At 31.8% G+C, this 10965-nt stretch overlaps 1 protein-coding gene across 1 annotated transcript; it reads left to right on the top strand.

The window, feature by feature from the left end:
• Positions 1 to 9206: 9206 nt before the first annotated feature.
• Positions 9207 to 10101, top strand: LOC113400508 (enhancer of split malpha protein-like). The gene has a single exon (XM_026640092.2). The coding sequence runs from the start codon at positions 9261 to 9263 to the stop codon at positions 9732 to 9734; it is 474 nt and encodes a 157-aa protein (XP_026495877.1). The 5' UTR covers positions 9207 to 9260; the 3' UTR covers positions 9735 to 10101.
• The last annotated feature ends 864 nt before the right edge of the window (positions 10102 to 10965 follow it).

Here is a 10965-nt window from a genome sequence, read left to right on the forward strand (position 1 = left end):
TCTTCTTAGATAAGATTATTTACTTTAATTTTAATAATAAACTTATGTTTTAATAGTCTTAAAAGCTATACACTAACACTAAAATAAAATTTATCTCAATTTTATCGTTTTTATTATTAGTATAGTACCAATAAGTTTTAATTTTTTACTTCATTATACACAATAATTTCTGACTTTTCTATTAGTTTCTCTGTTCACTTGTAAAATGATAATATTAAGATTTAATTTTGTTTCATCTACTTTAGATTGATTTAGTTTCAATATTTAATTTAAGTATCTGCAATAACCTTATAAACTAATACCAGTTCTTAAAATAAGCTTAATTTATTTTTTATTTCTACATACATTCCCTTTAATTTGGTTAGAAATAAATAAATGATACGCGTATTATAAACGACGTACCAAAATGTTCTATACTATAAAGGGCTGCACGGGCCGAATTTACTATAGCAATTTACAATCATTAAGACAAATCAACTCCAATGATGCTAATCATCGGTAATTAGGTGTTCTGAGCCTCAAAAAAGGTGTTACACCCTGGAATTTTAAAACTGGTACATTAAAACCTCATATATGGTTAAGCTAAAGTATCGTTTACAGCCAACATTATCATTTAGTTTAAAAAAAAAAATCGGTATAACGGAATATTAAAATTTTCGTTTAAGGAGTATTTCTGAAGCCGCATGGTTTCTCTTACATATTAATTTTAAATGCTACAGGGGCTTAATGATACGTTTATATAATATCAGTTTTCACGTATTTAATACTGGCTGCTACACGCGGTTTGCCTCACGTTTACGACGTCTTAGTCATCATATTTTATATATAACCTTTCGCAATGAATCGACACGTGCGATTAAGCAGAACTTGATATATCTTTTAATCTGACTTGTGTTGTAGTTGATCCTAAGATAAGAGCTCTTAAACAAACAAAAAATCCTTTTTAGCAATACAATATATTATGTACTTTGCAAATTATTAATTATGTGTATAAGTCGATGAAAGTAAGAAAAATAAAACCCTTTTAATGGCCCATTTTCCTAGGCGAAGGTTCGAAGCTTATTACAAGTATATAGCTGTTCTATATTGTCTAACTACTAGGCAAATAAAATACCTATCATTTTATACATTTTATATGATATGATATACATATATGTACGGATACGTACGGTACATGTACAGATTAACTTTTATATATACATTGTATATTTTCTAGTTATCTGTCGATAAATAATGATCGCGCTGGCTCTTTTGGTTATCGAAATGCCGAGAAAAACTAAACACTTAAAAAACGAGCAATCACAACTTTTAACCCGGCTTTCATGGGAATTTCGACCTATACTTATCTCCGTGTTCATATTGCTGAGTCTCTTTCACTCTAATATGTGTTATATAATATTCTTATAAATGTAGAGCTAATACATATTATATAGTGTAGTTATCTTTTTGATACACGGAGTATACTCCATTTAAATGTTAGCAGAAAATCGTTTTAAAACTTAATATAGATCTTATTAAGGGACCTGTAACAGACTTTTCAAGAGTTTCTTTATTTTCTTAATTCACCAATTGTCCTAATTCCTAAGATGGTCATACAACTCAATTACTTTGTTCTATCTCTTTTTAATATTACAGTCTAACTAGACGTATGTGTGGTGTCAATCACATATTTCCATGACCGTACACATTCAACCACTAAATCCCTTGTGCCTATAATTAAACTATATTACTCAACCTTCAAACAAGAACCCAACTAGACAAACTATTGCTGTTTGACGGTTAAATATTTTAAAAGTGGGGGGTACCCAACTCGACGGCTTGCATAAAGCCCTACCACCGATAAATCTCATATTATACTTTTTTTTAATTATCTAATGGCTTCAACGTTCAGAATTTGATTGTGAATCCTTCACTATAGTAGTTATACTTAAAAAAACCTATAAAGATTATTATTAATAAAAACGATCCTTTTTTACATTAATTCCTTAACAACCGATCAAAACCATTCTACTGATTGATTGCTGGTTAAGGCGTTTGAAAGGGGTTAAATTGAACAAAAGGGTTGATATAAACAACCCTTAACTGACGTGTTAATTCCGTAATAAATAACATTGTAATTCTGTTTTGGTTTAAATTGAAAACGATCGATTCAACTACCAAAACAATAATACCTTTGTTAATTATATATTTATGAAACATTATATTCGAAATATGAAAATAAACATTTTTAAACTTCAGAATTAAAACAGTCACTACAGCTCTGAATGAATAAGTGAACGTCAATGTCACTTGAGATGATCTAAAGATATCTAAATCATACAAAACTCTTAAGGCATCGATTAAGGACTCTATTTCGTTGTATTACATATTAAAATGCAATTAACCCTGTTTTATTATTACGCCTTCTATCATGTTAAGTAATTTTTAATAATATTCCGTTAACTTATTAATATATATATTATTATTATAAATAAGATATTGATGTAATTCAGTCAAGTGTCATTGATGGTATCGTGATATGAGTCGTGTATCATTTCATCAAGGAATGCGGGTTCGAACCCGCTACAGCATCATTGATTTTTCAAATACGTATTTGTTGGTTATAATTCAGTGAAACGTTGACAAGATTGGAGCAGCGTTATGGAACTAGCACTAAGCTTATATTCCCAAACGGGAGAGAAGGATTCACCATACAGGATATTACTTAGCATACCTAAGAATAATTTTCAAAATCAAAACGTAGTATAATTGTAGTGTCATATGATGATTGTAGAGTTTACTCTACAGTAATAAAATTGTAATTACTGTAAATTTATGGATTCATAAAATGATAACTATGGAAATAAAGCCTATGTTTATTATATAATTTTTATTACGCAATCATATAATCTACATTTGGTTTTATATTTAAAATTTTCTTATTATAATAAGTTTGAGCATTTAGTTTAAAATTTAGTAATGACACATTTGAGACACGTACAAATTAAAATACACTCCAACATAGTTATTTTATGTGTTTTATTATTATTTATATGTATATTTTTGGCTTTATGATGTGCATTTTAGCTGCTTAACTTGTTATTTTATTAATAAATAAGATTATACAATAATAAACAAAAAACTGGGACGCGACTGCATATATATTTAACATATATCGTAAACCCTCACTGGAAACCGATCCAAGCTTTACATTTGAAGGAAACATATTATTTCTCCTTTACGGAATCCATTTTTAAAAATAATTATATAACAACTCTCAATAATAGTATATTTGAGAGTCAGATTTAGTGATTATTTTTTAAATTATTTTATGTAAAAATGGAAAAAAAACCTGTTATCATATTACGAGTTTCATCACGAGTGTGGTAAAACGGACAAAATATTGCTTTCGGCAAAATGTGATTTCGCGTTGAATCTATTATGATGTGAACCTAACCCATAAAATTATCGACCATTCTTCGATGGTCAATAATAATAAAAACCAAAATTATTTTGTAAGGTAACGATGTCAATAATACATATGTATCTATATTTTACTATCGTTGAAACAATCTCACGAAACAAAGTCCCAGATATTTTTCATTTCACTTACCACTACATACAAGGAACGCGAAGTACAAATATGGTCCAAGCCCGTATGTACGTTATAAACAAAGATCGCGTGCGACCTAACATGGAGTGCGCCGGGACACTATTAGCTTCAATTACATGCGCCCGCGCTGGCACGCGCATGCGACGAGAGACACGCGGCAAACACACAACGAGCTTAGAAACAAACCATACCTAACTTTAAATAAAAACAATTGTCATAAATTAATTTTATATCTGAGGAAACTTACGTTTTGTTTTATAAGTTTTAAATATACTTTTACATAAAAAGCTTTGTGATTTCTTGCGTCCTTTTGTTTTAGTTTCTTAAGTAGTACTTAAAAAAATCTTAATGTTGCATTTTTAACGTTTAATAATATTTTATTATTAACTAGAAAAATTAATATAAAATTTAAATTTAATTTTTCCTTAAGTTTCAAAGTCATTATTATCAGCGTTCTTAAGACTCGTAATGCTAATCTGTAAAAACAAATACAAAACTCATTACAGACCACGGTCGTAAATTTAAAGATACTTGTGATATTTAGACTAAAATAATTATAATTAACTACCTACATCAAAACAGCGCATCACGCATGTAAGTCTAATTTCAACATTTCAAGATTATGATACGAGTTCTTACAAATTAGCACGACTGGATAACCTATTTCAGCTTTATAAGGGACTATGTGCGGTTTTATGCTATTAATATGTATATATACGTACATATACGCAGTGCTCTTAAATGTCGACACAATAATATCAATCTAACGATATGTTACAAACTATGCTTAACAATAAATTTAATTCTGTAAAATAATGATTTCAAGTTACTTAGAGCTTAATGCACTTCACTTAAAGATATTTAAATTATGTAATATTTGAAAGAAAATTGTAATCAACAAATTATATTTATAGCACGATTGTCATTTATTTTACATTTATGTTTTCCATGACCTTATATTTAAATTTATCCTGTCCTTTTTAGGTGCGAGGTGTTTATTTCGGAACTTGTGGTAGATTATTGTCTATCAATAAACAAGTGTTATGCTTCTATGTTAATGCACAAGCACTATGATAGTGTCTTAAACCACAATATACACAGTCTTAGATCAAGGTTCCTCAATGCCTGTGATCCTATTCACTAATACGTGTATCATTTATATGTGTACGTAGTAATGAATAGGTTTAAAACGACTGGATATTTTCTGTAAATGTGCATTTTTTAGTATCGCAAAGAGCTTCTGAATTGAGACCAGCATCGCGCAATTAATCGTTTTAATTAATGAGTCTGTACTGTAACTCGCTAGAGTGTTACACTTCTCTTAATAGAGTTTATTTGTTGGAACAATTGGAATTGCGTGTCTCTAATTCCGTCCGAAATACACTTGAGTTGAATCTAGTTTCGTATCTAAGCATGTCATAATCTCTTCCTTTGTAAATTTCTATAAAAACATTCTGAAAAGTTCATCTATGTGTATATTATTTTATTTTCTTATTGGAAGAAAATTGGAACTTATGCATATTAATATTGCACAAATCGAACGCGATTCGCTCACCTTTTTTAATAACTAAAAAACATGTTTTTGATAATTCATTTCAAAAATAATTATTTAATTCTAATGAAAACACTTTGATTTTTTTTATTTATCTATATGCTTTTTAAACTTACAACAAGAATTTTAATAAATACACAAAAAATATAGAGTAACATGCAGCCGTTAGCCATAAAAGGGCTTATTTAATATTTATTGCTCGTTTTAAATCGAATCGAATCGACGCAAGAGTAATCGAAAGAGTTCCTTCTATCGTCATCAAAATTATATAACAAGTATTGAAGCAATCAGATACGATACCTATTAAGCATCCCACTATCGTAGCTCCTACGAATCACGCCGGTAATCTGAAATAAAGTCGATCCTACAGAGGTTAAAAAGGCAATTTAATTTTTATTATACCGCTCAAACAGAGCGCGTCGAATCCTTAATTAAAACCAGGACTTAATAATCTTTTTCTACTGAAGATTATAAAAAGGGAGTAACTACTTTTTTTTTACTTCATTATTACTCACCATAAAACATTACTCCCAACTCATTTCAGAGTTATTCAAAATAAAATAGAACCTTAACGAGGGAGGTAGGGATGATTATCACCTCCCTTTACTTCGCTTAATGATCGTATCCTCATTAGACGAGATTTTGAAACGTGATTAAAGATAACTTAGACGATGGAAATGAGTGGCGCATAATCTCTTATGACTATAGAACATTTTTTTACCTAAAGGATAGCGACTTTCATATCAACGTATAAAACATTTAATAAGGTAAACATCAACGTTACTTAAATTATATTAACTATCTTATTAAAACATACTTATTATGTTCGGAAGAAAAATGCAAATAATTAGTAAATTGATACGACTATGGAAAATAGATTATTAATGGTCATCAAATTTTTAATTTAAATCCAAATGCAGTTATCATGGCATTTACATAATTTAAGCGTGAATACTTGGTGCTGTTACAGTTTAGAGTAAAAAGAAATCTCATATCTCACTTGTGAAAGCCGACTTAGTGTGATAGGTAAAGATCTAATGCCTTTAAATATTATGGTAAGTTTCGCTCATTTCATTTTCCATTTCATTTTCCATTTTACGATCGTGTTCTACAGTGATTTTTGAGTTCGTTCTTATAAAATAGCTCTACTTGCATATTTCAATGTAAAGGTATTAATTAGTTATAATATGTTTTGTGACTTCTCCATATTGCAACAAGCTTATTGGTTTCCCAATAGTCTCCAATATACTCGACAAATAAAACTTCATTTTTTTATTATATTAGTTTTTTTTATTTAACAACGTCCAAATATTCGATACGAATATTAATAATTCACAATGTAATCACATTTCTATACAAATGCAAAATCATCTGACCTTTTTTTATTTCAATCTAAAATGAGTTTACCTGCGATTCGGTTAATTTGTTCAACAACCCCTGAAATTCACCGCCCCCATATTCCTTTACCTTTGACAAACTTAAAAAGAAGATCAAAATATATTACAATATAATTTCTACCTTATACACATAGATATAAAGATTAGTTTAGAAATACATGGCCAAAATTACGGCATGATTATTTTGGTAGAAAATCTTATACAGAATGAGGGTGATGCAACAAGTGCAGAAAGCGATTAGGGGTGATTTTATATTATTATTTATTTATTTTTAGATTCCTTTTATTTTCCACCCTCGATTTTGTACTATGAAATCACGTAACTGAAATTCCCACACTCGTAGCACAATGGTATTTTTTTCTGTCTAAAAGCGGTTAACAAAGTAAAAAATCTTAATAATTAATTGCTTACTACTTAATACTAAATATTTTATAATAAAATAAAACAATCACAATCTTATAGTACTATATTTATAAATAATAACTTTATATGGTTACATAAAGTACCTATACAATAAAGGATAATAAATTTTATTTAAAAAAATAATTAAATTATTTTATAATTATAATTAAATATCACAGTTGATAAAATAAAAACTCTTCCCCTTAAGCTTTAATACCATTAAAATATGTAAAGTTATAAACGATATCTTATAACAATATGAATACAATTAATATATAAAAAAAATCACAGACAATCACGACCCCAAAACGCGACAAGTGCAATCACAAACAAAGCTCACAATAGAGGGGGCACCCGACCCTTCCCAATCCCACACTTGTCACGCTGTGGGTACACGCCACTTTTTAAATATGACGCAAAGTGCAGCGCCCTTGAAATTTATTCGACCCCATTGTTCACATTGGCTAGGTATTCTGTTTTTGCATCTTCGAACGTGGGAATGACATCGGACGGTGATTAATTATTTCAATCTGTAAAAAGTACAATTTATATACATTACTTAAACCTTTGTTTAAAGTTTTAGAGGGCCTCTTCTAAAATGTTATAAAATCTTTTAACAGCCAAACTCCAAAGAGAACGTTAATGACAACAACCTAAATTATCGGACATGATACTCTAATTGGTATAATTATAATAAAAAACTTATACCCTTACATGATTGTTCCTAATAATCCCAAAATGCTTCTAATAGACATTTAATTACTGCCTCGGTCGAGTTCCACTGACCCCTTTTACACTTGTTTACATCTTCATCCCCTCGCCACCCTCTACAAACGCGATGAACCATCTAAATGGAATGTTTAATTCAAATACCCATACGATTTATTATAACCGAGTAGAACGGGATCGATCAACCGCTTGCCATCTGTCGTCGTTCCGAATCTCGAATCGCCGAAAAAAAGCTCAATGTGCGAGCAACCCTGGGAACCTAGGAACGGAGAGCATTCCCACGAACAACCCCTCAATTTTCAATAACCAAATTAGCCTTTGCGTTACCCTATTTCGGATATGAAGGAATCTATTCATATCGATAAAAAATATTTGTGCTCTCACTCGTTTGAAGGTTCGATTCGTATCTTCATCCCCTTCGAATGCACGTGTTCAAAGATCGTATATTTCAACTGGCATCGTATGTGTGCGCGGCTCGATCGCAGCACCTGCCGGCGCGCGCGCACCCCATTGGCTGATCGCCCACTATCACTGCTACACTGATTTCTTTTAAACTTTAGATTTTTTTGTAATACTTTGGACATGCATAGAAAAAATCTTACATGTTTGGACCGGTACGAGTCGAATATTTTGTGCGTAGGTGGTATCCTATGTCTAATGTTTCTTTTTATAAGCAAAATGTTAATGAACTTGAAATTAAACATTCCTTATAAAATCTCAGTTGTTGAGAGCTTAAAACAAATCCAAAAACCCAACAAAAATAAATTAGCATATTCATACATGTACAATGTACATCTTAATAGGAGAAAGTTACTCACCATAAAATTGAGTAATCCAATATTAATATAGTTGCCAATGTAATAAGTTTACCCTAATATAGGGTGCATCGTTGTATAGCCAGTGCAGCTTGGGGTAGTCACCCTATGACTTCGTAACCCCTTCCATTGACCTTAGCCTCGCGCCATGGTAATGAAGTAACGGTATCATCACCGAGGACGCGTGTTCAGCACGTGGACACTGAAGCACACTTACAGAACTGTTGTTATAAAACTATAGTTATTTAATTACAATGTTGTATAACAAGTGGCACATCATGTATGCGATATATAGATACCTTTATCAGGTTTGCAAATTATATTTAAAACCCGCCTTTGGTTTTTGTATTATAACATATGTATAAAATTTTTAATTTTTTAAATTACATACAACAGACGAAGTAATATAGAAGCAAATGTTATCTGTAAATATACATAAAATCTATTAGAATTAAGTCTGAATTTAATAAACGACTACGACTTAGCTATATACGTAAAACGTTTAATCTTTAATCATTTTCAGTAGCAACGCTTGTCTATGTTTAACAATTCATACAAATATGATAAGCACTTGATGTTTACGAAAAATATAATAGTATCGAATAAACCACTTTACACCCACACATGTAGAGGGGAGCTTTTCACGCATGCGCGGCTTTTGTATCGGGGGCGGCCGGGCGGGTATAAATAGGCGCGCGGCCCGATCAGCCCTACATTCCCGCTTGTAAACTCACTAGCAACACACGCTCTCTTATCAACGTTAACTTTCCAAAATGTCTTACTACGCGAATAACGAGTACATCATTGCAACAAACAACTCGATCAATGAAAACAAATACAACAGTGAAAAGATGAAAAACAGTGGCTTCAAGGCTTTGCTGAAGCCTATCATGAAAATCATTAAGAAAACGACCAAGCGCGCTCCCGCCAAAACCGTCGACACGTGCTACGAAGACGAACAGAACTCGTGCAACGAGGCGCTTGAGCGCAAGATATACAACGAGATGGACTCGTGCCAGTCTGCTGCCTTCTTGGTCAGCAACCAAGACAATTCCTATGACCTTGTGCCGATCTCCCGCGAAGATTTCTACATCCCAGTTCACTTCGCTCGCACTGATGCCGGCACCTTCTTCTGGACAACTGTCTCCAAATCCGAAGCTGACTTCGCAACAACTGACTGCTACACCGAGTGCCAAACTGCTGAGCAGCAGTACCCAGTCTTGCAAGACCGTTGGGTCCAAGCTTAAATGAAGAATCTAAACGACAATCAGTGTCTTCCTTGAAACCAGTGCTCGCTCCGTTGGTTTCGGCAACAGTCTGTGATGTTAGCTTTAATATAGTTCTATGGTGCCATATGTGTAGGTTATGATAAATATATCTCGCTCAATGGTCGTGATAACTCCAGGAAAGCTTTAATTGTATTTTCACTATAACTTGGTGTTGTGATATTTTGATAATGTATAAATTAAGGAATAAATATAGGGATCTTGTGATTGTGATCATACTTAACTGAGCTTTAATTGTTTTAGGGATAGTAATTTATATATTTATACGTTTGTAATCAAGTCGATTGACTTTCGAAAATGTTGAAAATAAAAAAAATATTGAAAAATATTACTCTCTTTCCTTAACCCAAACCCTTGATGATGAAACACAGACAAACAATACTAAATCAAGTCTTACTTTTTGTCTTCTGCTTGTTTAACGCTTTAAATTGTAATTTGAAACCAATAAGAATAACCATCTTTAACCGCTATAAAATATTAAGCGGCAACTCTGGAATCTGATGCAGTCAAAACTTGTCCGACGAGATATTAACGGGCGAGGCGATGGCGCGAGCCAACATACTTATCTTTGCTATGTATAATTCGACCCAACGCCAAGCCCAACGTTGGAGCGAACATAGATTATGTATACTTACGCTTTCGTGGTGCAAGTTTGCCTTTACATTGGGCAGACAAGTTGGAACAACATTTGTACCAATATAATGAGTTGACATAAGACTGGTCAGGCCATACTTGGCGGACAACATTTCGTGCGCACGCGCACGTGCAGGGCCCGAGGCGAATCTCGCTACTGGGTTTTAATGGTCGTATTTTAGCCCGTGCTTTTCTTTTTGTTTCCATTTAGTTTAATAGCCGATTTAAAAGATTAACGACTTTAAAAAAAGTCAACCGGACCCGAATTATATCGATTGAATAACTGTCACAGACATAATATTGCAATTCGTTAAAAATAAATATTTATTAAATAAACTATACCTATAAAACACTAAAACTAGACTAACAGCAACTAAATGAAAACAATTAACACCTCGTCATACAAACCAGTAAATCTTGTATCGCGTATGTAGAATGATTAGCAATACATCAATATCAGCAAGCAATAAACAATATTAAATCAGAATAAAGTTGTCATCATTTAGCATCATTATGTATTAGCTAGAAAATACTATTAATTTTACGCATTCGGGTTAGG

The sequence above is a fragment of the Vanessa tameamea genome, chromosome 17, assembly GCF_037043105.1.
Source record: "Vanessa tameamea isolate UH-Manoa-2023 chromosome 17, ilVanTame1 primary haplotype, whole genome shotgun sequence".
NCBI classification, from domain to species: domain Eukaryota; kingdom Metazoa; phylum Arthropoda; class Insecta; order Lepidoptera; family Nymphalidae; genus Vanessa; species Vanessa tameamea.

Bases quoted from the DNA above. Each gene is read 5' to 3' on its own strand.
- LOC113400508 (XM_026640092.2), top strand. From the start codon at position 9,261: ATGTCTTACTACGCGAATAACGAGTACATCATTGCAACAAACAACTCG.